Raw genomic sequence first — 25715 nt, forward strand, 5'->3', positions numbered from 1 at the left:
ACTTGCTATCTTCCACCAAAATGAATATCCGAAGGATTAGATATATGAGCTTTTTGTACCTACTGGAATAAAGAATTTTGGTCTCTCATAGTTTCAGAACACTATACAGTATTTTGAGTACATTTCTGATCTTTTCATAAATAAGTAGCCTGCTTGAAGAAGCATTTTTGGATGCATCAACAGTTGTAATGCTTTGACAATCCAGTTATAGAGATGAGAAAAAAACAGAGACGCATCTACGTGTTATAAAAGCTTAGAGACACCCAACCTTATGCAGACTACATATAGCAAACAATTGTCTATAATGCCTTTTGAAACAGATTGTCTAAATTCCAACGGATCGTGGGATCTAAGCATTCAAAAAGTTGAAGCGACATTTCAACCAGCTATCTGGTTCGAACAAACCTAATTTACGTGTCACCTCCAGACAATTCAAGCATCACCGGTGATCAATCTTCAACAAATTAAAGATACCCCAAACTCCAGAAACCGCATCAGGAAATGTTACAACCAGAGGATATAGCTGCACAAAAATGCATTCACAGGAGCAGCACCGTGTTATTAGTTGATCCATCGATACACCTAACACTTCCCTCTCTTTATGTACTCCCATTCACCTTTGAGATTTAAATTTAGATTGATAGTCCGTAGCCTGGGTATCCAAACCTGGATTTTGAGAAACAACACTACTGCAACCTGGCATGCTATTAGTTCCATTGGGCAAAAAGGTCAAACCTGGATTTTGAGAAACAACACTACTGCAACCTGGTATGCTATTATTTCCAGTGGGTAAAAAGGTTTGATTTATTGGCGGTTGCTCCTTGACGATGTTCTCCTCCGATGGAGCACAGTGGTTCGGAACATCATTCATGTAAAAGCTGGAAGTGTTGAATAATGGGAGTTCAAAGCACCCATCATCGGCCTGCGTGTAGGAAGTATTGTATTCTTGATGAGTAGATCCCTGAAAGGCCAGGGTATCTTCTACTGGTATTGCACCTGTAAGGGTTTTGAATGCAAATTCCAAGCATGGATCTGACCAATAGTCCCCAAATGGATAAGAAGCTAATTGCGCATGCAATCTTCTGTTCTGTTCATCTAGATTCTCAGTTACCAGCTCTCCTGTTTGCTTTTCTTTAACAGGCTGGTTTGCCACATTAAGATCCAGACTTCTGTGTGATGGTTCAGCTAGTTGTGAATCTTGCCATTGCTGGTTTTCTACATTAAGATCCACATTTCTCTGTGATGGAGCTAGTTGTGAATCTTGCCATTGTTGGTTTTCCACATTAAGATCCACACATCTCTGTGATGGAGCTAGTTGTACATCTTGCCATTGCTGATTTTCCACATTAAGATCCACACTTTTCCATGATGGTTCAGCTAGTTGTGAATATTGCCATTGCTTGTTCTCATCATCTCGTTTCTCACTTAACTGTTCTATGGTAGACCTATCTGAAACAGACCAGTCCTCCACAGGGAATACCCTTCTTCCAGATGCTAATTCAGCTGGTTGAGAATTGTTCAGTAATCTATTCTGACCGTCTTGTTCTTCTTTTGCCAGCTTTCCTGTAGGCCTTTCTTTAACCGCATGGTGTTCCAAGTGAACCTTTCCTCTTTCATGAGATATTCCATCTGACTGAGAATCTTGCAATATTTTCTCATCATTTTGCTCTTTCAAAGCTTGGCCCTCTGAGAGACACTTCACAGCTTTTAATGGATCATCTCGTGATGAAGCTTTTCTGCTTAGAGAGGGCTGATCAGAATCACCAATTGCTAGATCAGTTTGCTGGGCCAATTTCCCACCAGAGACATTCAGGGGAAGGCCTGACGAGGCTGAATTGTTAACCACAGATCGAAGAGCATGTTCACCTAGATCTAAATCAGCCACCATTTCTGGGTTGTGGCTTGAAAGTCTCTTTGAGACACGACGAACTGGAGTAGATGACTTACTATATCTGAATTTTCTCGACCTCGCTGGCACCCTTTTATTACTATGCTTTTCCTTCTCATTTTCTGGTAATTGCTGCTCTGGGAGGAAGTCCAACTGGGGGGAAACAGCTAATGACCTTCTAACATCAACACTTTGAGCAGCTATAGCTTTTGTGTCTCCAACTGAGTCTCTTATTTCTGGTTCCACGCCTACTCTTTTTTGAGCATCTTCATTTACATTTTCACATGAATGCTTTTCTGCTATATCAGCTACAATAGATGAAATACTGGTGTTGAGGTTAAACATACTGCTTCCAGGATGTTCATTGGAATTCTCAGCTTGTAGTGCCAGTGAACAAGTAACAGAACACTTACTACCTGCATCAGCAACTCCCGTTTCAGAATTGAGAATAACTATCAACATGTAGAGAATTAGGTAGGACATATATCAACAAGAAGACTAAATTGGAGGAATTGAAACGACTGTCGATACTGAATAATGTTGTATCTGCTATCAGAATTGGAGTTTGAGCAAAATTCCCAACTAAAATGTATCACCTTTTGATTCCTCAGTGGTAGAAAGTTGTTCTCCGGTCAAAGAGCACCTTAATTTCTTTGAACTGGTGTCATGTGTTGAGGGCTATCAAAAGAAAGAAGCTTTCAACCATCAGAAAATTCCTCCCTTTCAAGATAATCAACACACTTGTATTGAGAAATTAAAAATGAGCTTGACGAATTCAAATCTTGTCATGAACAGTGAAATGCATAAAGGATTCGTAACAGTCCTCCACTGAACCAAATAAGGGTTAATCAAGAATAAAGTGAAGGAATTCCCAGATTATTTTGTCAGATAGAAACAGAAAGTAAAGACATGCTGCGAAGTGTTGATTTAATGAATGGACAATCTACTTAAATTTTCCACACGAATGATTATATTTGTATCTGCAAAACGCTAGACATAAAGATTTTCCTCCTCGTTTAAGAACTCGCAAGGAAAAAAAAGCTTATATAATGCTTGAAATGGTGGTTGAAATCTAGAAATCACTAAGGTATTGAGTCATTCTTCTAACTTTCTATAGCATCGTTTTGCAGCTATATAGTTTATAAAGACATTCCTCATTTAACAAACTTATGAGAACAGCGATAAAGCTCAGAATGGTGGTCCAGATCTGAGAAGTATAAGGTACTGAGTCATTCCTCTTACCCTTCTATGACATCGTCTTTACCTGTAGTTTCGTATAAGCTATTCTCCCCACATATTCCAATTAAAATAGAATGACGTGGAATTATTCTCTTTGAACTTGGACAAGGTCATTGCTCGTCATTATTCTCTTTGAACTTGGACAAGGTCATTGCTTTCCAATTTATCTTCTCTGTGAGTATTCTCTAAAGCAGTTGCTAGAAGGAGTTCTAAAATACATATACATATGGTATACCAACGAATTACCCTATTTCCTTTATGGGGAAGAAAGATTCAGTCTCAGACCAAGCAAGCCTGTTTAAGAAGAGGTGCTTCAACACCTCGAATACATAAAAAAAAATTAACAGGAGACACCAAATTTACCACTGTTCTTACAACAACAACATAGCTAGTGAAATCCCACAAGTGGGGTCTGGGGAGGGTAAGATGTACGCAGACCTTACCACTACCTCATGGAGATAGAGAGGTTGTTTCCGAAAGACCCTCAGCTCAAAAGTCACAGTCTCAAGTAAGAGAGAAAATCAAACAATATATATAGCATAATGACAAAAAAGCGATGCAAACTTTACAAGACAAGAACAATAGCAATAGCAATAGCAAAGTAATGTGATAATCAAAGGCAATTTACCACTGTTCTTACAGGATCGAATATATCTTCCTAGTAAGAGGTTCATACAAATACGCCAACAAGATCTATACGGAAGCTTAAAAGCAGTAACATGGAGAACAGGAGTTATCAAACATATAGCACAGATAGATTTGACGGGGAACACAGGTGGGGGATCCAGAAGGTGCTGACTTACAGAATTATCCTTCATTGCTGAATCTGGATTCCTTTTGGTAGGTTTCACAGCACAACTTCTGATGTCTCCAGTTTGCAGATAGCGCATAACATCCTTTTTGGAACGAAATACATATCCATGCACTGGATCCATGTAAAACTGCAATGACCAAGTTAACTTAAAATTCTCACTGCAAAATACTAATGCAGCATTTCATGTCTGCCACATAAGCAGCTATATAACCCTACTCCAGAAGCACCCTTTCTCATACATATATCCCACAACTGCACAATGGTGTAAAACAGACTTTTTTTTTTAATTTATGAATTAGTATGTGTAAAATAGACTCTGCTTGAATAGGAAGATGTGCATGAGAAAGAGTGGGAGAGAGAAGTGCACAGGGGGGGGGGGGGGGGGGGGGGAGAGAAGACAGAAATGCTGAGGAAGAAAGAGAATACCGGGTCCTTTTTTATCCCACGAGCATTTTTTCTCATTCTGAATTCCGTTTTCCAGCCTGGTGGTAATTGATCCACTGAAGCTTCTTTACCCGGAAAAGACTGATAAGAATTGCCGGTTCCTACTGTTTTTTTCTGGACGAGTAGTTCCTTTTCCCAGCCTGGAGGTATATCATCTAGTGAATTAGAATTGCCAGTTCCTACTGTCGGATATTTGTTCCGGGTAAGCATTTCTTTTTCCCACCCGGGTGGTAATTCATCTGCTGAAGCTAATTCTCTGCTGAGAGAAGCCTGATCAGAATTGCCAGTTCTTATTGTAGGATCTTTGTTGTAAGCAAGTACTTCCTTTTCCCAACCTGGGGGTATTTCATCCAGTGAAGCATTAACTCTGCTCAGAGAAGATTGATCAGAATTCCTAGTCCCTACTATAGGATCTTTGTTCTGGGCAGGTATTTCATACTTCCATCCTGGGGGTATTTCATTCTCCCAGCCTGGGGGTATTTCATCTGGTGAAAATTTTCTGCTCAAAGAAGCCTGATCAGAATTGCCAGTTCCTACTGTAGAATATTTGTTCTGTCCAAGTACTTCCTTTTCCCAGCCTGGTGGTATTTCATCTAGTGAAGCTTCTCTGCTCAGAGAAGCCTGATCAGAATTGCCAGATCCTACTGTCGGATCTTTTTTCTGGGCAAGCATTTCCTTTTCCAAGCCTGGTGATGATTCATCCCCTGAATCTTTTCTGCTCAGAGCAGCCTGATCAGAATTGCCAGTTCCTACTGTCGGTTTGTTCTGGGCACGTATTTCCTTTTCCAAGCCTGGAGATAATTCAGCTCCTGAAGCTTCTCTGCTCAGAGAAGCCTGATCAGAATTGCCAGTTCCTTTTGCCGGATCTTTGTTCTGGGCAAGTATTTCCTTTTCCAAGCCTGGGGATAATCCATCCCCTGAAGCTTCTATGCTCAGAGAAGCCTGATCAGAATTGCCAGTTCCTACTGTCTGATCTTCGTTCTGGGTAAGTATTTCCTGTTCCAAGCCTGGGGATAATCCATCCCCTGAAGCTTCTATGCTCAGAGAAGCCTGATCAGAATTGCCAGTTCCTACTGTCTGATCTTCGTTCTGGGTAAGTATTTCCTTTTCCAAGTCTGGTGGAAATTCAACGCCTGAAGCTTCTATGCTCAGAGAAGCCTGACCAGAATTGCCAGTTCCTACTGTAGGATCTTTGTTCTGGGAAAATTCCTGACCAGAGACATTCAGGGGGATGCCCAAAGAGGCAGACTTCTTAACCACAGCTCGAAAAGCACGTTCACCTAGATCCAAATCAGCCACCGGTTCTGGGCTGTGGCCCACAAGTCTTTTTGAGATCCGCCGACCAGGTGTAAGTGGTTTCTTAGTTCTGGATTTTCTTGACTGCTCCAGTTTTTCTTTATTAATATGTTTTTTGTGTTCAGTTTCTGGTAATTGCTGCTCTGTGGGTAGATCTGACAGAGGAGTTGAGACAGCTGATAACCTTTTAATAGAGTCACTTTCAGCAGCTACGACTTTTGTGTCTGCACTTGAGTCTCTTATTTCTGGCACTGTGTCTAGACTTATTTCAGCATTTTCAATTGAATGCTTTGCATTAATATCAGCTGCAGATGATGTAATATTAGCGTTTGCATTGGACGTACCGCTTTCAGGCTGTTTCTTGGAACTCTCGGCTTGTACTTCCAGTGAACAAGTAACTGAACGTTTTCGACCTACATCAGCAATCACAGTTTCAGAATGGAGAAATAAATGTATATTGGAGTTGATAATACAAAAATCAAGGAGAAAGATTAGAATAAAAGAATTGAAATGACTGCTGTTGATTGCCCCAACACTTAGTCAAGTATATATCACCTCTAAAAATTAGAATGCAAGGGAATATTAACTAAAGAAATATCACCTCTGGATTCCTTAGCAGTAAAAGGTTGCCTTTCGGTTGCAGAGCACCCTAATTTCTTTGAATTGGTGTCAACTGTTGTGGGCTACCAAAAGAGAGAATTTTCAACCGTTAGAGAATTCTCTAGTTCAAAGTAAATCAACATACATTAGTCCTGAGTTAAAACGAATTAAGCATGTCAAAGTTGAAACTCATCACAAACAATGAAATACATAGTTTGTGATTACACTCCCAATTAAAGGACTAGTTAAAAACAAGGTGTGGAAATTTCAAGGTCATGCCAGAGAACATTAAGTATGCCTATGAATGATGGAGATCTCGGCTTTTTAAGTCCAATGTCAAATCCCAGGGCTCAACCCTGGACAGGAAGTGGAAACTACCAAGCTGGAGTATGGCAGGGGGGAAAGTTGGTAAATCAATTGGGAAAATCTGGAAAATGATCCCTGCAAGCATTTTTTGGTGTGTTTGTACAGAAAGAAGCCACAGATGTGTTGATGGAATAACAACTCCAAATCACTCCCTTATGGCTAGAAGTCTTAGGTTTATTTAGTTGATGAATCTATCTCCTATAGATACCCCTACCTACACCTACCATTTTGTGGACTTACTTAGCTCCTTATCCTAAGAATAGGATTACATGTAACGGAGTCAAAAAACACTTTTTTTAATCAATATCTTTGTAAGCTTTACATATTCTTGATTCCATCAACGAGGCTACTTCATAAAAAGACAAGATTATTTTATTATATTTAGTGTTAAAACATGCCGTGGAATGTTAATACAATGAAAAGACATTCAACTTAAATTCTACACTTGGAATAGTTATATTCTATATGCAAAATACTAAATATAAAGATTTCCCCATTTTAAAAACTTACAAGAGAAATGACAATGGTAATTTCCACGGATGGTGGTTCAGATTTGGGAATCATAATTATCGAGCTATTCCTTTTTAACCTTCTATATCATTAACTAGAATTTATAATGATTATTTTCCTCATTTAAAAGAACTTACAAGAAAAGATCATTGATAATGTTCATTGTTCAAACTGGAAACAGAAGGAGCAGAGTCAATCCTTTTAACCTTCTACAGCATAGTTGGCTATGGTATCATGTAAACTTCTGTCTCCGCATATTTAAACTCAGATAATATGATCCGGAGCTATTCTCTTCAAACTTAGGAAACATCTGCATCTTCAGAAAGGAAGAGAGAGTGTAGGGCAACTCCACCGCCCAAATAAAAAGTAGTCCAAAGCGAAGAGCACAAAAAAGCACTAATGTTTGTTGGTAGCTTTAACAGCAAAGCGCAATTCAAGTGTGGGATTTAGGGGAGAAAAGTGCTATGAAGAAAAAATAAAATAGAAATGTAATGCAAGAAAATGTAATTATAAACACAAAATAATTTTTTGGACAAAAGAATGGAAAAAAACTATAATTAAGCTATATATATGTTGTTTTGTCCTTAAAAGACAAAACCCATCGGTGAAGGTGCACACGCCTTAACACCTTGACGCATACACCAAAACACCAAATAAGAGAGGCAAAGTCCACAACCTGGGCCTCACCAAACCTCAAGGCTTAAGCATGCTTTAAGTTTAAGCTATCCTTTACAACACGCCCAAATCCCCTTACACCCGGAGTCCAACTACCTTCCCCACTTTGCTCCCTTCACGAATCGAACACAATCTAGTTGAAGGTGGAGGTTCTTTACAACTACACTATCGCCTCTCTTGACAAGTTGTAGGGTGACTAAAGTTTTTTTATTTGATTCCTTTGACTTAGTATTCCACTAATGCAGCTACACTGTCTCAGAATAAAGCATACCTATTTTAGGAGAGGTTCTTCCTGATCTCCAGACCTGAAACAGAGTTTAACAGGCCACCAACTTCAACAGAGTTCTTACTGGTTCTAATATGTTTTACTAGTAAAGGGTGGAAACACTTCATCTCACTAGAGGCACTACAACAACAAAAATATACCAGTATAGTCCCACAAGTGGGGTCTAGGAAAGGTAAGATGTACGCAGACCTTACCCCTACCTTTGCCGGGTAGATAGGTTTTTTCTGACAGACCCTCGGCTCAAAAGAGAAGATATTCGAAGCAGGATTGCAAGAAAAATACGGCGGCAAAAATATCAAGATACAAAGCAAATGAAGTGATGGATAGTAAAATACCTTGAAGAATAATAAACTACACGATTACTAAATACTACTAATAAGGCTGCAACACGATGGGGCTAAGCCCCTAACTCTCCCATCTAAAGTGAGACAACATTCGGCTATCTACTAACCTTCTACCCTAATCCTTGACCTCCACAACTTCCTATCTAGGGTCATGTCTCTTCAATAAGCTGACCAGTTCTTCTTTGGCCACTCTCTACCTCTTCTAACTCCTGCTAGAGTCAATCTCTCACACCTTCTTACTGGTACGCCCGTACACCTCCTCTTCACATGTCTGAACCATCTCAGCTTTGTTTTCCTCATTTTGTCCGCCACGGAGGCCACTCCCACCTTGCCCCCTATAACTTCATTCCTAATACTAATATGACCAACAAGGTTTAACAGTAACATAGAAAAAAGAAGTTATCCAACAAATAGAAATAACGGAGGGGTGTGTGTGTGCTTTGTGGTGGGGGAGTGGGGGGTATCAGAAATATGATGACTTACCGAACTTTCCTTCATTGTAGCATCTAGATCTCTTTTGACAGGTCTTATAGCACAACTACTGATATCTTCAGTTTGTAGATAGCGGAAAACATCCTTCTTGGAGCGAAATACATAGCCATGCACTGGATCAATGTATAACTGCAATAACCAAGTCAATTTAAGATCCGCCCTAAAATATTTGAATATAAATCTACTTATGCAGCATTCTTCACATAAGCAGCTCCTACTCCTGCTAACATAACACAGCCTTTCTCATGTTTAACATGCCACGGCATAATAATGTGAAATCGATTGCTGGAATAGGATGATGTGCATGCGAGAAGAGAGAGTATGTACCGGGTCTTTTCTTATCCCATGAGCTTTTTTTGTAATTTTGATTTCTTTTTTCCAGCCTGGGGGTAAATCGTCCAATGAAGATTCTCCATTCAAAGAAGCATGATCAGAGTTGCCAGTTTCTGGTGTAGGATTAGAGTCCTGGAGCAATTCCTGGCCGCAGCCATTCACGGAGAGGCTCGGAGAGGCAGATTTATCAACTACAGCTGGAAGAGCATGTTCACCAAGATCCAAATTGGCCACCGCTTCTGGATTTTGACCTGCAAGTCTTTTGGAGACCCGACGACCAAGGTTAAGTGATTCTGTATTTCTGGATTTTTTTGACTGCTGTGTCGCTGCTTTATAGATATGTTTTTCCTGCTCATTTTCTAGTAGTTGCTTCTCCTGGAGGAGATCTGACTCGGTGGAAACAGCTGATGGCTGTTTAACACCAACACTTACAATTTCAATTTCAGCATCTTCAATTACATTTTCAAAGGAATGATTCTCATTTATCTCAGCTAAAATGGATGTGATGATGGCGTTAGGATCAGACACACTGCAGTCAGGCTGTTTCTTCGAACTCTCAACTTGCTGTGCAGGTGAGCAAGTACCAAAACTTTTTCCCCCTACATAGGTAATCCCAGTTTCACAATTGAGAAACAATTATCAACATCTAGAGAGAGAGCAGGTAAGCATATTAATGAAGAAAAATAAAATGAAGAGAATTGAAATGACTAGAACAGATGACAAGACGCTGAATAAAGGATGCACGTTCTCTCAGATAGGACTACGGAGCAATATTTCCAACTACAGATTATCACCTTTCGACTCGTCAGTGGCAAAAAGCCGTCTTCCTGTCGTAAAGCATCCTAATTTCTTCAAGCTGGCATCATCTGTCGTGGGCTATCAAAAGAGACAAATTTCTAAACATCAGAGATCCCTCCCATTCAGGGTAAATCAACATCCACTAGTCTTGATAATAAGCAAACTAAGCTTGCAAACTTCAATTTTTTCAAAAACTATGTCTACAAAGGATTAAGACCAACTACAGTCCTTCATGAAACCAAAATAAGGCTAGTCAAGAACAAGGAGGAAGAATTTCAAGATCAACTAGTTAGACAGAAAGAATATACCCATTCTGCGAAATGCTAATATGGTGAAAAGACATTCAACTTTGATTATATTTTTTTGACAAAGGTAAAAATTTTGCATATAAATCTTCAGCACTAAGGCTGGGATCCCAAAAACTTACATCACAGAGCTACATACAACTAAGTAGGCTCAGCAACCCCCAAAAAAAAATATCTCAGGTCCTATTTCATCTCACAAAGATCCTAGAATGTCTACAATTGCTACAGGATCATCTATATACTCAGAACTACACCAATAGCATAAAGTAATATTGCAGTTCATTTTAATCTTATGTAAAGGACTACTGAAACTTACAAAACATCTTGAATTTCTCTCCTTCCAAATGGTCCACTATATCACTGCTGGGACAATTCTCCATCTGTTTTTACCTATGCTACCACTCCCTTTATTGTTCCAGCTTACTAGAGCCTGACCTGCCCTTTCAGGCATAGTCAATCTTATGCCTCTGAAACTAGTAAACAGGTTCCTTAGCTGGCTAATCACTTTACAATGTAAAAACAGATGGTTGATTTGTCTCTGCTTTTTGCTCACAAAAAAAAAAAAAAATTGGACACATTTGGATGTCCCTCTTCCATTCAACTTTGATTTTACACTTGAATGATTATATTTGATATGCAATATCAGACAAGATTCCTCCTCATTCAAAGGACTTACAAGGAAAAAGACAATAAATAGCATTTGGATGGTGATTCAGATCTAGAATCATAAGGTATTGAGCCATTCCTTTGCCATCCACCAAACAGTTATTAGCTAAATTTCTTGCAAATTATTGAGCTTGTTTACATTAGCCGATTGTAGATAGCTGATAAGCTTTAAGTGTTGGAAAGTATTTTTAAGTGCTGAAGAATTTTTTTTAAATAAACGTGTTTGGATAGAAGTACTGAAACGGATTATAAACAGCTAATGTGTTTGGTAAAAAGGTGTTGATAAGATGTTCTTTTGTTAAAACGACTAAAATATCCTTTAACATTTTTACAAAAAAATCAACAACAAACCCATTGTAGTCCCATAAGCAGGGTCTAGGGAGGATAGAGTGTATGCAGACACTACCCCTACCTTGAGGAGGTTGAGAGGTTGTTATCGGAAGACCCTCTACCTCAAATATATTTCATAAATTAAAATATATTTTTGTAAGGAATAGGACGAACAACAAATATAGAGTGGAGAGTAAGTTAGAGCTTTGTTTTGTAAAAGGTACTTAAAGAATTAGAAAATATATCAAGGATAAATCATAAAATTTTAGTCAAACCAAAAGTACTTAGAAAAGCCACAAGTTGGGAATGACCAACTTACAGTTTTTGGCTAATTTTGGAAGGCTTATAAACACTTTGATTGCTATCAAATGCATAAATGAGCCAAAAGGTGCTTACAAGATAGTTTGACTAGCTTACAAGCTTAGCCAAATGCCTCGTTGTCTACACATCTTCCCATTTGCATGGTAAGATGTGAATTTTATTCTCTTTAAACTCGGATTTTTCAAGTGCGACTAAAATTTGACAACTTCAATGAGCCTGCCCTGCTTTAGAAGAGCTTTTTCAGTACCTCCAATGCACAAAAAATGTTACAGAAGGCACCAAATACACTACTCTTACAGGATGTAATGTGTTTTCCTACTAAAGGGTAGAGACTAGTGCATCTCACTGAAGGCTACATTACAAATATGACCAACAAGGTTCTGTATGCAAGCTGAACAGTAACATGAAAAAGGGGCTATCAAACAAGTCCAAATAACAGCGGTGATGGGTAGAGGGAGGGGGGATCCAGAAAGATGTAGACTTACAGAATCATCCTTTGTAGTTGAAGCTACATTCCTTTTCACAGGTCTTCTAGCACACCTACTAGCATCTCCAGTTTGTAGATAGCGGAAAACTTCCTTTTTGGAGCGAAATTTATATCCATGTACTGGATCCGTGTAAAGCTGCAATGACCAAGTCAACATAAAATTCTCAACTTTGAATATATATCTACTGTTTCCATATCACCCTTTCTCATGCATACTAAAATACTGCATAAAGGTGCAAAATAGAAGTCCCCTTAAACAGATTATACGTGTATATACAATATGGGTTGTGCAAAGGTTAGCAGCAACCCACTTTAATTTACCCAAAATGTCCATACTATCTCATCAAAAAAGGGATGTTTTGACATATTAACCAAAAAAGTTGAAGTCTCTCTCCTTCACCCCATCCCCCTCAACCCCACTCCCCAAAACATTCAATTGGGAAAAGGCTGTTGGGGTTGAAGATGAACAACGAATACCTTGGTAGACAATATTTCAAATTTCTTTAGCTTTATTATGAAAAGATGCACATATTCTAAATTTGTATGGTTTCAACTAATCCTTTCTAACTTCCCCTTCCCTATTGATGAAAAAAATAAAATTACTCGAACCATAGGTCAATTCCCATTTTATTTGGGAGTACTGACTACACCCCAATTCTGAGCTTCATGTTACTCTTTGTGGCAAGTCAGGTCCAAGGCATCCCAATTGGATTGACTGAGAAGTTTCTCCTTCCGACTCTGTAAAACCAGAATTTCGATCAAATGACACATCACAGTATACTAGGCCTTCTAATTCTTTAAGAGATTTATCTAAAAGATTCGCAATATAACTAGGAAGATTTTTTAAATACCACATATTGGGTTACTGGGCATGCGAGATTGATATAGCCCATTTGATACCTTCATATCCGAGAATCAACAAATTCGACTCCGCATTGTTCACAAGACATATTGTTCATAATTTCTACTCAACAAGGGTCTTTAAGACTCAACCTAGACCAGCATATTTTGATTCTGGGGTCTGTGTGCAATGCAGTGGGGGTTGAGGATCAGGATAGAGAGTTAATAGGCAGTCGAGTGATTCCTCTTTTGTCTGTACTTTCCTTTCTACAATATTTTCGCTGTAGCTTTTGCCTCTGTATTTGTCAAACCTGTTTTTGAAATCGCTTTTCTTGAGCCGAAACTTTGTCGAAAACAGCCTCTCTACTTCTCACAAGGTAAGGGGGTAAGATCTCGTACACTTCATCCTCCCCAGACCTCACTTATGGGATCACACTGGGTATGTTGTTGTCGAGTGCAATGCAGTGGGGGGAAAGGGCAAGCAAGCTTCTGGTGATGGTGAACTAGACAGCCTTTAACCTCTCTAGAATAAAATAAACAAAATTGTCCACTATTTATTACTTTCTCCAAAAACAGTCTCTCTACCTCTACCTCCCAAGGTAGGGGTAAGATCTACACACTACCTTCCCCAAACCCCACTTGTGGGACTAGACTGAGTATCATGTTGTTGTAGCTATTCCCCCCCCCCCCCCCCCCCCTCTTTTATATGACACACTTTCCTTTTTTAGTATATCCCAAAAGGAATATAACCTTTCTATAATTAGAAACAATTTAATTTTAAAATACCCCTTTTACCCTTAATTAAATGATTTATAATCACACAAATTTCACAAGTCTTAATTTCTTTCTTAAACTTTATGCCTAGTCAAACGGTACCACATCAATTGAGACAGAGAGAGTACCAAATACGAAAAATGAAAGGGTTATTTTGGGAAAATGAAAAGTGGGTATGGTGCTATGTACTAAATTCATGTAGTAGGTTAGCAAAATCCTATATACACACACATATATAGATAGTGAGAGGGGGGGGGGGGGATGAGGATAAAAGAGAAATACCGGGTCTTTCCTTGTTCCACGATCATTTTGTCTACTTATGACTTCTTTTTTCCAGCCAGGGGGCAATTCATCTGCTGAATCGCAGTCAACTGCAACCTAAATGTTACTACAAAAATTAGCAACCCATAGAGCATAGAACAGCTATAGATCATATCAATCAGAAGCATCTGAGGTATTACAGGAGAAACACTCTTTGCAGACGGACAGTCACTGCCAGGTTTCTGTCTTTTGGATTGGGGACTTTGAGCCCCGTTTCCTTTGGAACCCAGAGATGTTTTCTTATTTAAAATGAAGTCCTCTCCAGCACCATGCTGAAACAAGAACATTATTACATGAGAATACAAGGCTACACCCATTGAATGGTTTCAAACAGCAACTTAGATATTACTAGAGAATCAGCAAAACCATAGTGAATTAAATAGTCAAATCTTTCCAGAGGTATATTGAGTATATTACAGAAGGAGAAATCTTTGTAGTCCTGTTAATGCCAGATTTCTTCCTTTTGGCTATGCAACTCTGTTCCCCAGCTTCTTCAAAATCCTGAAATGCTTTCTTCTTGGAAAATGATCCCTCCTCAATGCCAGGCTGAGAAAAAACATAATATGACGAGAATAAGTTGCAGTTCTTGAATGCTACACCCAGTAAATTGCTTTCAACTGCCACTTGTATGTTACTAGAGAAATCGGTAACCCATGGTGACAGCTAACAATCAAATCTGTAAGAAGTGTCGTTTTTTGATAAGGAAATCTGGAAGCAGTAATCATAAGTACATTATAGAACAAATAGTCTTTACCGAGGCCTGGTTGGTGTCAGATTTCTGCCTTTTGGATATACGACTCTGGCCCCCACCCCTGATATTTTTGGAATCCTCAGATCTTTTCTGATTTGAAGAGGATACTTCACCATTTCCATGCTGACACAAAAACATAATTACACATGAAGGATGCTGTAATAACCCAACAACAACAACAACAAAAATACCCAGGGTAGGTAGAGAGGTCTAGCCCCACGAGTGGGGCCTTGTGCAGGTAGAGAGGTTGTTTTGGATAGACCCTCGGCTCAAGTAAGGCATTTCAAATTCTCTTCTATAAGGAATGTGGAAAATATGTAATAACCCAAGGCTACAAAAGCTACTATCAAATTCTTTTCTGGAACTTGCTTCCTCCATCAAACTTTTACCTACTCTAGTACTCTTTCCTATAAGGAATGTCCAAAATATGAGTCAGGCTGCCCAAAGATAATTTTTTTCATTTCCAACTAGTTACAAATGCATGGTGCAACCCTTTTTAGTACTTTTGTCATTTCCTGTGGGCCACTGCCAAAATAAATACAAGAAACTTTTTTTCTTAAAGATCCTAAGAAACAGAGTATTCATTATTAGAATTACACAGATCAAGATACCAATAAGGAGATCAAATCTCATCCAAAGTACTTCCTTTTCTTTATTTTTATTTTGACTGCACCATCTTTAATAAGTGGCTTCGTATGACTTCTCCAAAAAAGATAGAGAAAAATAATAAACAGATAATATCATGGTGAGAAAGTTAAAAGGGAGAAAACCTACTATCTGTCCTTCTCCCATGATGTTGTTCTGCTTCATAGTTTTGAGATATTTAGATACTTCAGGCTTTGAATAAAATTTGTTTCCAGTTGATGGATCAATGTAAACCTGAAAGAACAGCAAAAGAAATAAGAATGTAAATTAAAGATGAGGTATGCTTCGAGCATTTTATCTGCAAAGTAGCACCACTCCTGCTCTAAAGGCCATGGTTCTTTCTGAGAAGTCCCGAACTAGGACCACTGCTGCTTAGACAAAAAAACTTTTACACGGAAAAGCAGACTACAGCCGGCTACCAGAAGCCCCTAAAGAAGTTTCTTAGGAATACTTGGTTGAAGTTCCTATGACAAAAAGAACTCAAAATTTGTATAATTGAAGTTAAATCATGAAGCTTCTTCAATGTGAGTTTTCTCTGTAGTAATCCCCTAATTACCAAACCCTGCCAAGATGCAGAAGACCACTGTTTCAGGAGTTGGCCAGATGATTGAACTAGTCTGAGGTTTTCATACATATATAGGACCAAATTTGATTTTGCTGAAACACACTATATTACTATGAACAACATTCTAAAATACTACTTCCTCTGTCCCAATTTATATGGCACCGCTTGGCACAAAGTTTAATAAAATATGAAGACTTTCAAAATTTGTGGTCTAAAACAAACCTTAGACATTTTTCTTGAAAAAAAAAGGATCATTTATGTCTATAAATCATTTAATTAAGGATAAAATGAAAATTTTAAAGTTAAGCTATAAATCATTTAAGAAGGAAAGGGTGTCACATGAATTGGGACAGAGGGATACCATCTTTTATGAAGCTCACAGGGTATTTTACCCTCCTTTATGTTTGGGGCCAATGGCCATTTACCCCATTGTTAGCAAATCCTCATTTTTTATTTTGATGATGAAATCCTTATGTTTTCCCTTGACCCTAACGGAGGAGCTCCAATCTAAAGAATAACGAAGGGTTACGGAGGAGCTCTAATCTAAAGAATAATGAAGGGTAATTCTAACCCAAGTCAAAAGCAGAGAGTAAACTTGACCATTTTCAAAAGTATTTTGACATGTGGAATTCACCCGTCCCATGCTGGAGGGTCCTTAAAATCAAGAGCAAAAACAAGACATGTTGTTAGCGGTAAAGGTATGAATTGCCCAAAGTATAACCAGAGTACAATTAAGATATTTTGTATAGTAGAGGGGTAAATTTGGATCTTTTCCCTATATTATAAACCTTATATAACTAGTCCGTGCACCACTCAACCCCTTAATGGAAGACTTTTGACCTTAAAAAATTATTCAGCAGAAATAGATATTGCCTAGAATCTGCATGCTCATCATTACCTCAACTAACAAATACTAGGCCACAGATTTCGTCATCTACATGGAATTTAAGAACACAGTTATCTGTTTACTTTAAGCATGAAATCTTGCAAAAAGACATGCTGATACATCATCAAAATTGACACAATGCTGATCTTCTCAAAGGTCACACTAAAAGTCAAAATAAGAGATGCATATTATAACAAATCATTGCCACAAGCATTTCAGAGGTCAGTATATTTCCATTTGCATACCTTGTAAGTTGTACCAGTATGTGAGCCAGACTTACGAGTCTTCAATTCAACTATCCACCCTGGAGGTAACCATTCATGAGAATTATTTGGTGCCCCAACAGTCTGACAACAACATGAGACAGACCTTAGAAGCTAAGAACCACATAGCAAAAAAGTAGAACATAAGAGTTGCTTTACCCTCAAAGCTCACCTGACTAACATTGTTCTCAGAGCAACTCTTATCTTGATTATCCATTTGACTAACATTGTCCTTGGATAAGCTCTCATCTTGATTACTCATATGACTAACATTGTTCTCAGAGCAGCTCTTACCTTGATAACTCATTGCTTGAGTTACATCATTGCAAGTATCTTTTGTGTTCAAGTACCGAGTGACTTCCTTCTTGGAATAAAACTTTTTCCCAGTCTCCCCATTTGTATAGTACTGAAAAGGGAAATGAAAACAATTTGTGATGCAAGCCATATTAGCAGAAAGACTATGCTTTCTAACATGGCATCATTTAACAGTGGTCGATTCTCTATTCCACATCTTTTATAGTGCAGATTCTAATGTTACAACTCCCCACTTGTGGAGTGAATCACTGGGAACGTTGGTCTTATTGTTAATATTCTAATGTTACAACATCACTGCGCACATCACCATTAGACTAGACAAGACAAGACAGGAACACAATTACATGAAGTACTCCAAAGAGAAGTTCTTTATGAAACACATTGAGAAAGAATTCAAAGACCGAGGAAAGTTTTAATTCCTAAAGGAAATAACATTATGCTTGATCCATCATTCTTACAAATTGAGTCAACAAGTTGATGCAATGTTTTTAGCATTTAGCCAGATACACATGTTGGACTAATAAAATATATGTAACATCCAGATAATTTTCAAATAAAATAAAAAAATTGATAACACCGCTCAGGGGTTGGCCTGGTTGCAATTGACTTGAGCCTTGGATTTTCTCCCTTTCAAGGTCTCAAGTTCGAAACCCACTGGGTGCAAACAATTTCCGAGGGCCATCGAATTGGGTAGAACCTGAATTAACCGTGGTGCACTTGCGGGAAAATCCTTGTCGAGGGCCTGTGCACCCTCGGGATTAGTTGGGGCTCTAAGAGGCTCGGACACCCGGTGCAAATAAAAACAAATAAAAAAATCAAAGACCGATAACTTATAACACATGGGCACCTCAAGCTGCAACACAAAAAGTTAGAAAGCGGAAAATTGACATAAACTATGCATTTGCAATACAGACTCAAGTTACACAAGTGATAAACCACTCAATAAAAAAGGGTAATATCAAGACTCTACATGCAAGTGGTTTGCCAAGTTGATCCCACCCAAAAACAACATTTACAAAACTGATATCCCAAGTTTGAATAACCCCATCAAAAAGCACCATCTACCCATCTGGATTTACCTACAGTATTGTCTTATTATCAACTTTAAATCGAAATTCCTTAACCTTTCCTCAAAATGAACGAACTTTAAATCGAATTCGAAGAAATGACAGGGAAATTGAGCTAAAAATCTGGCCCAGCATATCGGTCGATTCCCAAACAATAATATCCGAATTTTGGATAACCCCGTTAAAAATTACCGCAAACCCATTTGGATTTGAACACAATATCCCCCAAAAAAACACAATAACAGCAACAATATCCTAATTTTTTTAATAGAACTGTTCGTATTTAACCACAAAACCGACTGATTGCGTACTTTAAAGATTCATCAAACTGGAAGAAATGATGAGTAAAATTTAGCTAAATAAGTCCAATTTCTACCTTGATTTTCCTTCCGTTTGATACTTTTACATCCTCAGTCCATCCCGGAGGAGGCCAATTCGTCGAATCTCCGACGGCCATATCGCCGGAATCTGACGATTTCAGCTGAAACGGCACACTTGAGCTGACGGATTTTGTCGAGTGTGAGGGTCAATTAGCTCTTTGTGAAAAGATTATAATATGGAAAGGTTTTGTTAGGAAATTGCGAGTGGAGAAACACGTGGCAAAAATGTTTTCTCTAAATTTACTAAATAAAAAATATTTTTATATATAAACTTTTTTTAAAAAATCATCAATACAAATTTTAATCCAATATTCTTTAGTTTAAAATTTTTTCACTGATATTAATGGAAATTTAAAATTATTTAGGTATGTATTTTATACCTTGTCTAGTTAGGGAAACTTTCATCGCTAACAAGTAAATGAAAGTTAGAATTTGTTTTTATTACCTGTTACAAATTGTTTTCTCTAATTTTTTGTTTCTAATAATTTTAAAGTTGAAATTTGTTAATAAAATTTCGATTAGATGATTTTGTCGCCAAATCGCTATCAACCACAAAAGTTGCAAATTAAATTTCGTTTATTGAGTTTTCCTACCAACCTTTAAGTTATGATTTGTCACAAATAATTTGTTTAATTTCTTATGGTGTGTTTGTTAAACAAGAAAAGAATAATGAAAAAATATACTATTAGATGATAACTCAAATTTAAAAAGTTTTTAATTTACTCTTATTTGAAACACTATTATTAGTCGACAAATAAGCTTTATTTCCTTGTTAATTAAAATTTGTAAGAAATTTAAATTAATTTATTTTTTGTTTCCAAAAAGTTTTGAAAAGAATATGCTCAAAGACATAATATCATGAATTAAGACTCAAAAATCCAATCATTATAGTCATGTATATGACAATGCAGCATTTGGTGGCCATATCAGGAAAAAAATAATGATCATATAATTAATTTATATACTATTTTATACTTTATAGAATGTGCAATGAATATTATATATTAACAATGTGGAAATTAAGCTACTTAAATACAAAATTTCCTTTTAATGTACCATCCACCAACTTTGTTAATTAAAATAAATTTCGCCAACTTTCTATAAATACGATGATCCCAAAGTTAAACATTGAAGATTCACATTAAATTCATCAGTTTCCCTCTTTGTCATCTGTGATTATAACCATATCAAGAATAACAATTTCTTCTTGCCAAAGCAAAATAATGAAATAGAAATGACAACATTTTCTTGATTTTATATATGTTACTACAACATATTTACGAATCCAAGGAAAAGAGAAATACTTCTTCATCTAATCATTTTTCTTTCGGGAGGTACATGTTCTCTGAATTTCAACATATTCTTTTTCATAAAAGGGATGAATCATTAATAATAGCACAAATTAACCATAAAGGGATGACTCAATTATCCTAATAGAGATTGAATTACTCGTGCAAAATTCGTAGCTAGTCGCTCACAAAGACGTCTCTCTTCACAACTTGACCTATATAGCCAAACTCAGAAAGAAAATTCAATTTGAAACTTGTTAAGTACTTTTGTATATATTTTATCTTATGTTGCATTTCCTCTTCTTTTGTTTTTTGCTCATCTTTGAGAGGACATATACAGTCTATAGCTGATAAGCTTCTAAGCCTTCGTTGTGATGTTGATGTTGGGTAAGTTGTCTTATGCATAACGATTATTCTTATGTACTTAAAAGTTATGTTGGTCGAATAGTCAAATTCACCAAAAAATGTTATTGCATTCGTGTTGAATTCCTCAAAAATACAATGTGTTTGGAGGATTCGACATGCAACTTGTCTGATATTTTTGAAAAATATAAACAACATAGCCTAAAAAGTTGTAATAAAAATGAAATAGGAATAATCAATGACTCAAATATACATTACTGTTATTAAATTTAAGAATAATATAACATATTTTATCGATTCTTACTTCTTAGTCTTGCCGCTTGCGGTAAAACAACCTCACCTCACCATTCTTTGAGATTGAGGTGTAATTGTTATTGTTGTTGTCGTGAAAAAACAAGATATAATGAAGATCCTAATTTATGACTACAACATCTCCTAATACATTGGTCAAGTTCAGTGCAGGACAGTGACTTATGTAATTGTTTTGTCATCTTTTTCAGTATATATATTAATATTACTATATTCACCAAAAAGTTTCCTCTGTTCATATCTCTGTTTGATGCAGTGAGAGCACAAAGCTTAATTATGTAGCGGCAACAAAAAAAAAGAGCTTAGATACACTATATGCCATCATCTGTAATCAGATGAGTGTGACGACCCATCGTTGCAAGCTCTTCACTGCACCAGCCGGGAGGGTCTGTACCGTGGCAGGGTACTCTTCTACAAGAAAGTCAAAAAGGGAGGTGCACATACACCGTTCAAGAAGTAAACGCGTATTTTATGCATTTCAAAAATTGTTGCCTCCTTTAACAACTTTTGACAAGAAAACATGTATTTTACACAAAAATGCGTATTTTACGCGTTTTCAGTTTCCTATAAATATTTAGATCATCCCACAAATCCAAATGAGTAAGAACACAAAGAGAGTTATACATCAAGATAAATATTGTAGTCTTGAGTATCCTCTTTAGTGAGTTATTCCTTATACAAGAGAGAAGTGTTTATTGTTGTTTTTTTCTTATATATGAGAGCAGTGTACTCCCATATTATCATAGTAAAATCCTTCTACCCCGTCGTTTTTTCCCTCTATCTGTTTGAGGGGTTTCCACGTAAAATTTTCGTGTTCAATTTATTTTTCATTATTTATTATCATATCAAACTTTAGTTGTGGTACTTCCTCCCCCTAACATCTTCTACTACTAGACCACTGGTGCTGCTTGTTTATGCTTCCTCGATGTTATTATATTACACGTTTTGTTTTTGAACAACAACATATCCAGTTAAATTCCACAATGTGGATCTATTTAATTATTTTTAAAATTAAAATTTAAATATTACACGAATAATAAAAAATACTACTCATATAAATTATATTTGTTTGAATCTTTCATTATTATAATGTGACTTTATCTAGGAGTTGCTCATATTGAATACTTTTTGTTGATATGAAAGGGTGTGTTCATACACTAAATCAATGTGTAAATTAATAGAGAGGAAGAACCATTTCTCAAAAAATCACATAGGGGATGAGTATCGAAAAGTGTAGAGATGATAAAAAAATCTCAATAGAGATTCAATTATATCGCACAAAATTCTTCCTACAATAAAGGTGCTAGCAGCTCACAAAGGCGTCCCTCGTCACAACTTGGCCATTGAAATAAAATTTAGTGTGAAACTTGATCACAAGTAGTACTACTTTATATATTCTCTCTTATGTTGCATTTCCTTTTTTTTGCTCATCTTTGAGAGGACATATATAGGCTATCGCTGATAAGCTTCCAAGCCTTCATTCTCATGTTGATCTTGGGTAAGTTGTTTTATGAATTATGTATAATGGTTAATCTGATGTACTTAAAAGTTATATTGCTCAAATAGTCAAATTCTGTTGTTACATTTATGTTGGATCCCTCAAAAATGATGTTTTTGGAGAATTTGACACAAATCTATCTAACATTTTAAAAAAAGTATGAACAGCATAAGGTAAAAAAAAATGCAGTAAAAATGGAAAAGAAAAGTTCAAATAACTCAGATGTACATTATTGTTTTCAAATCTGAAAACAATACTAATATATTTTTGATTAATCCTAAGTCTTGCAGTACAGCAACCTCACCTCACCATCCTTTTCGGACTGAGGCGTAATTGTTATTAATGTTCTCGTGAAAAAACAAGAGTATAGTGAAGATCCTAATTTATGACTAATAATTTCTTCTAAGACATTGGTTAAGTTCAATACTGGACAATAGCGGATATATTCAAAGTGAAAGTTGCGGGTTCACAAGAATTCATTAACTTTTGCTCAAAATAAACATGTATGGATATTAAAAAATTTAGTGAATATTTATAATTTAAGTTTACTCTAGAAATTCATAAACTTTATATTTTGTTTTTTGCGCGCCTCCGTTGGTGCAGGAAATTCTGAAGTAGTACAAGATCATACTCCTATAAAATCATGAACTTCTCTAAGGTGAAGTTAATGCATATATCATTGCCATGTGTGCACTAACATGTAAAGAACATAATCCTTTTTGTGCCTTATGTAATTGTTTTGTCATCTTTTTTAGTATGCATAAATATTACTAGTGTAGTTGCCCAAATTAGCAAGATATCACATCCTCAAGAATTACTATGTTGTCTTAGAAGTTCTCCCTGTTCATATTTATGTTGATACAATGGGCACAGAGCTTATGTATCAGAATGTTTCTTTGCTTTTATCAGTGTCACTTTAACTCTTTAAAGTTGAGTTATAACATCTTCATCTGCATTTGGGATATGATCAAATGGGTAGGTTGAACTAAATTGAACAAGTTAAAATGTATTGCATCAATAAACGAGGGGCTGGGGGGGGGGGGGTCGTCTTTAAGCCGTTTAAAGATTATTTGAGTTGAGATAAGCTAAATAATGGATTGTAGCTCAACAGGCTAAACTAATATGCAACAATGAGATCTCCCTTGATCCTTATCGTATGTGCTTTATGGCCCACCCTTATAAGATGTCACTTGGGGATGTGCCCAATTTAATTTGATCCGTCATAAAAATATGCTTAGCCCAATCCATCCAAAACCTGAACATATTAATTAGTCGTATTGTATTTTTATGAGCTAATTTTTTCATTCTAATTTGGATACTAACCATGAATGGTGTTCTAAAGGTAGCTTTCTTACACTGGGTTATTTTTTTCATCACAGAGAAATCAAAAGGTCAAGATATGTCACATTCCGTGTTTATATATGCTAAATGAATGAATGCATGATGTATCTGTTGTTAATATATTTAACACTTAACTAAGGTTACATGAAATATATTCCCGATTTTATATTTAACTATTAAGATTAAATTATTTGATTTCATATAAACAGTACGGATACGAGAAAAGTCATATCTAATCTCCACTTTCATTTTTTCACCAACTTGAACCTTAAGCTGTATCTCCTACTTTCATTTTATCCAGGCAGCAAACATGACTTATAGTTTATTACGTGTTAGGTCTATCTTTGAAGAACTGTATTTTGAATAAAGTCAACAATAATATTTGAGCTTTAATTATATACTTTAAACTTCAGTTTCTTGCTTAGCTTGAAGATCTTGTGGAAAAGCAAAATGAGATACGTACTATTAGGGTTGGACGTTCGGTATTTGGTTCGATATTTTCAAAGTTCGGGTTCGCTAATTCGGTAATCGTTAATTCAAAGTATATATCAAATACCGAACTTTCAAACTTCAATTCGGTAATTCGGTAATTGATAAATCAAAATTTGATTCGATACGGTATTCAGTAATACCATATTAAAGTCGAAGTCCACTGTATTAGAATGCAAGTATACTATGCAAGGGGTCAATGAAATAACAAGTTAACAACAACAATATTTCCAATTTGCAGGCTGCCTGGGGACTTCAAATATTGGAGATGCTTTATCATTTTGGTAATGACACTAGAAGAGAATAAGTTCAAAACTTAACAGAGAGACACAGAACCTTGAATTTTGTGATATGAATCAAATGATAAATTGATAGCCAACAGTACAATAGTAAAAAGACTGCCTTTTGGAAGAAAATCTAAAAGAGACCCTCATTACCCACAATAGGTTATAACAGTCAAACAAATCATTGTCCCATTCAACTTAACCATCAAATTGTTTTGAAGATTGAAAAAGAATGACAACAGATATATGCTTGATTTCAGAAACCAAACAGATAAACAAAACCCAAATCTTGAATTTATCAAATTCAAATCTCAATCAAAAATACTCAAAGCTTCTTCTTCTTCTCTTTAAGCTTTTTATTCACACAGAAATTCAGAGCAATGGATGCTACTAAAACAACCAAAGTTGTCGAGGAAGAAAGGGTGACCCAAGGAAGAAGTCTGTAACCAAATCAATCAAAGCTGGTCTTCAGTTTCCTATTGGTCGTATTGCTCGTTTCTTGAAGAAGGGTCGTTATGCCCAGCGTGTAGGATCTGGTGCTCCAATTTATCTCACTGCTATTCTTGAATACCTTGCTGCCGAGGTGTTGGAGTTGGCTGGAAATGCGGCAAGAGAAAACAAGAAGACCAGAATTATTCCTATGCATGTGCTTTTGATAGTGAGGAATGATGAAGAGCTGGGAAAATTGTTGGAGAGGAGAGGAGCCGTGAGAGTAACTGAGTAAGTGTCATACCCCGGGAGGGTACCCTAGACGTGACCGCTACTTGAAAGCCATTTCTGACCTTCAAGCGAACCACCTAACTCAATCATTCCATCATTCAGTCATATACGCTCAAAGGAAGGCTCAATTATAACATGCTATTTACAATATGGGGGCCGAAGGCCAAACATGTTTACCTCAACTGAATAAATATAATAGGACTCCTCAAAAATAACAGTTCAACCTCCCCACACTCTAGTCTATGAAGCCTCTATCAAAGTCTGGAAGGTTCCAATGACAAGCCCATGGCTACCAACAATCAAGATAAAGAAAACAACAACAACAAAACTATACAAGGAAGCTCAACATCCTCCGGAAACTAGGAGGACTCACCAACTAGCTGGGAGTGTATGTGGATCTTCAACGAAGCGCCGGTTGATG

At 36.8% G+C, this 25715-nt stretch overlaps 1 protein-coding gene and 1 pseudogene across 2 annotated transcripts; one reads left to right on the forward strand and one right to left on the reverse strand.

Annotated features, from left to right (window-relative positions):
* Nucleotides 1-68: 68 nt before the first annotated feature.
* On the reverse strand, nt 69-19147 carry LOC129890012 (uncharacterized). Of its 2 annotated transcripts, XM_055965501.1 has the most exons (17): nt 18998-19147; nt 17412-17645; nt 17222-17323; nt 15655-15759; nt 14884-15003; nt 14547-14675; nt 14270-14401; nt 14091-14186; nt 12193-12330; nt 10082-10163; nt 9282-9886; nt 8946-9083; nt 6283-6364; nt 4368-6094; nt 3931-4068; nt 2485-2566; nt 69-2304 (listed from the first exon to the last, which is right to left on the reverse strand). In XM_055965501.1, the coding sequence occupies exons 1-17, from the start codon at nt 19076-19078 to the stop codon at nt 614-616; spliced, it is 5682 nt and encodes a 1893-aa protein (XP_055821476.1). In that variant the 5' UTR covers nt 19079-19147; the 3' UTR covers nt 69-613. The 2 variants fall into 2 exon arrangements, with proteins under 2 accessions (XP_055821476.1, XP_055821477.1); XM_055965502.1 differs by lacking the exons at nt 14091-14186; nt 14270-14401; nt 14547-14675; ... (3 more) ...; nt 17412-17645; nt 18998-19147 and adding an exon at nt 12804-12827.
* Nucleotides 19148-24914: 5767 nt separating this feature from the next.
* Nucleotides 24915-25298, forward strand: LOC129890788 (histone H2A.1-like; annotated as a pseudogene).
* Nucleotides 25299-25715: the final 417 nt, after the last annotated feature.

The sequence above is a fragment of the Solanum dulcamara genome, chromosome 5 (genome assembly GCF_947179165.1).
Source record: "Solanum dulcamara chromosome 5, daSolDulc1.2, whole genome shotgun sequence".
Taxonomy (NCBI): Eukaryota; Viridiplantae; Streptophyta; class Magnoliopsida; order Solanales; family Solanaceae; genus Solanum; species Solanum dulcamara.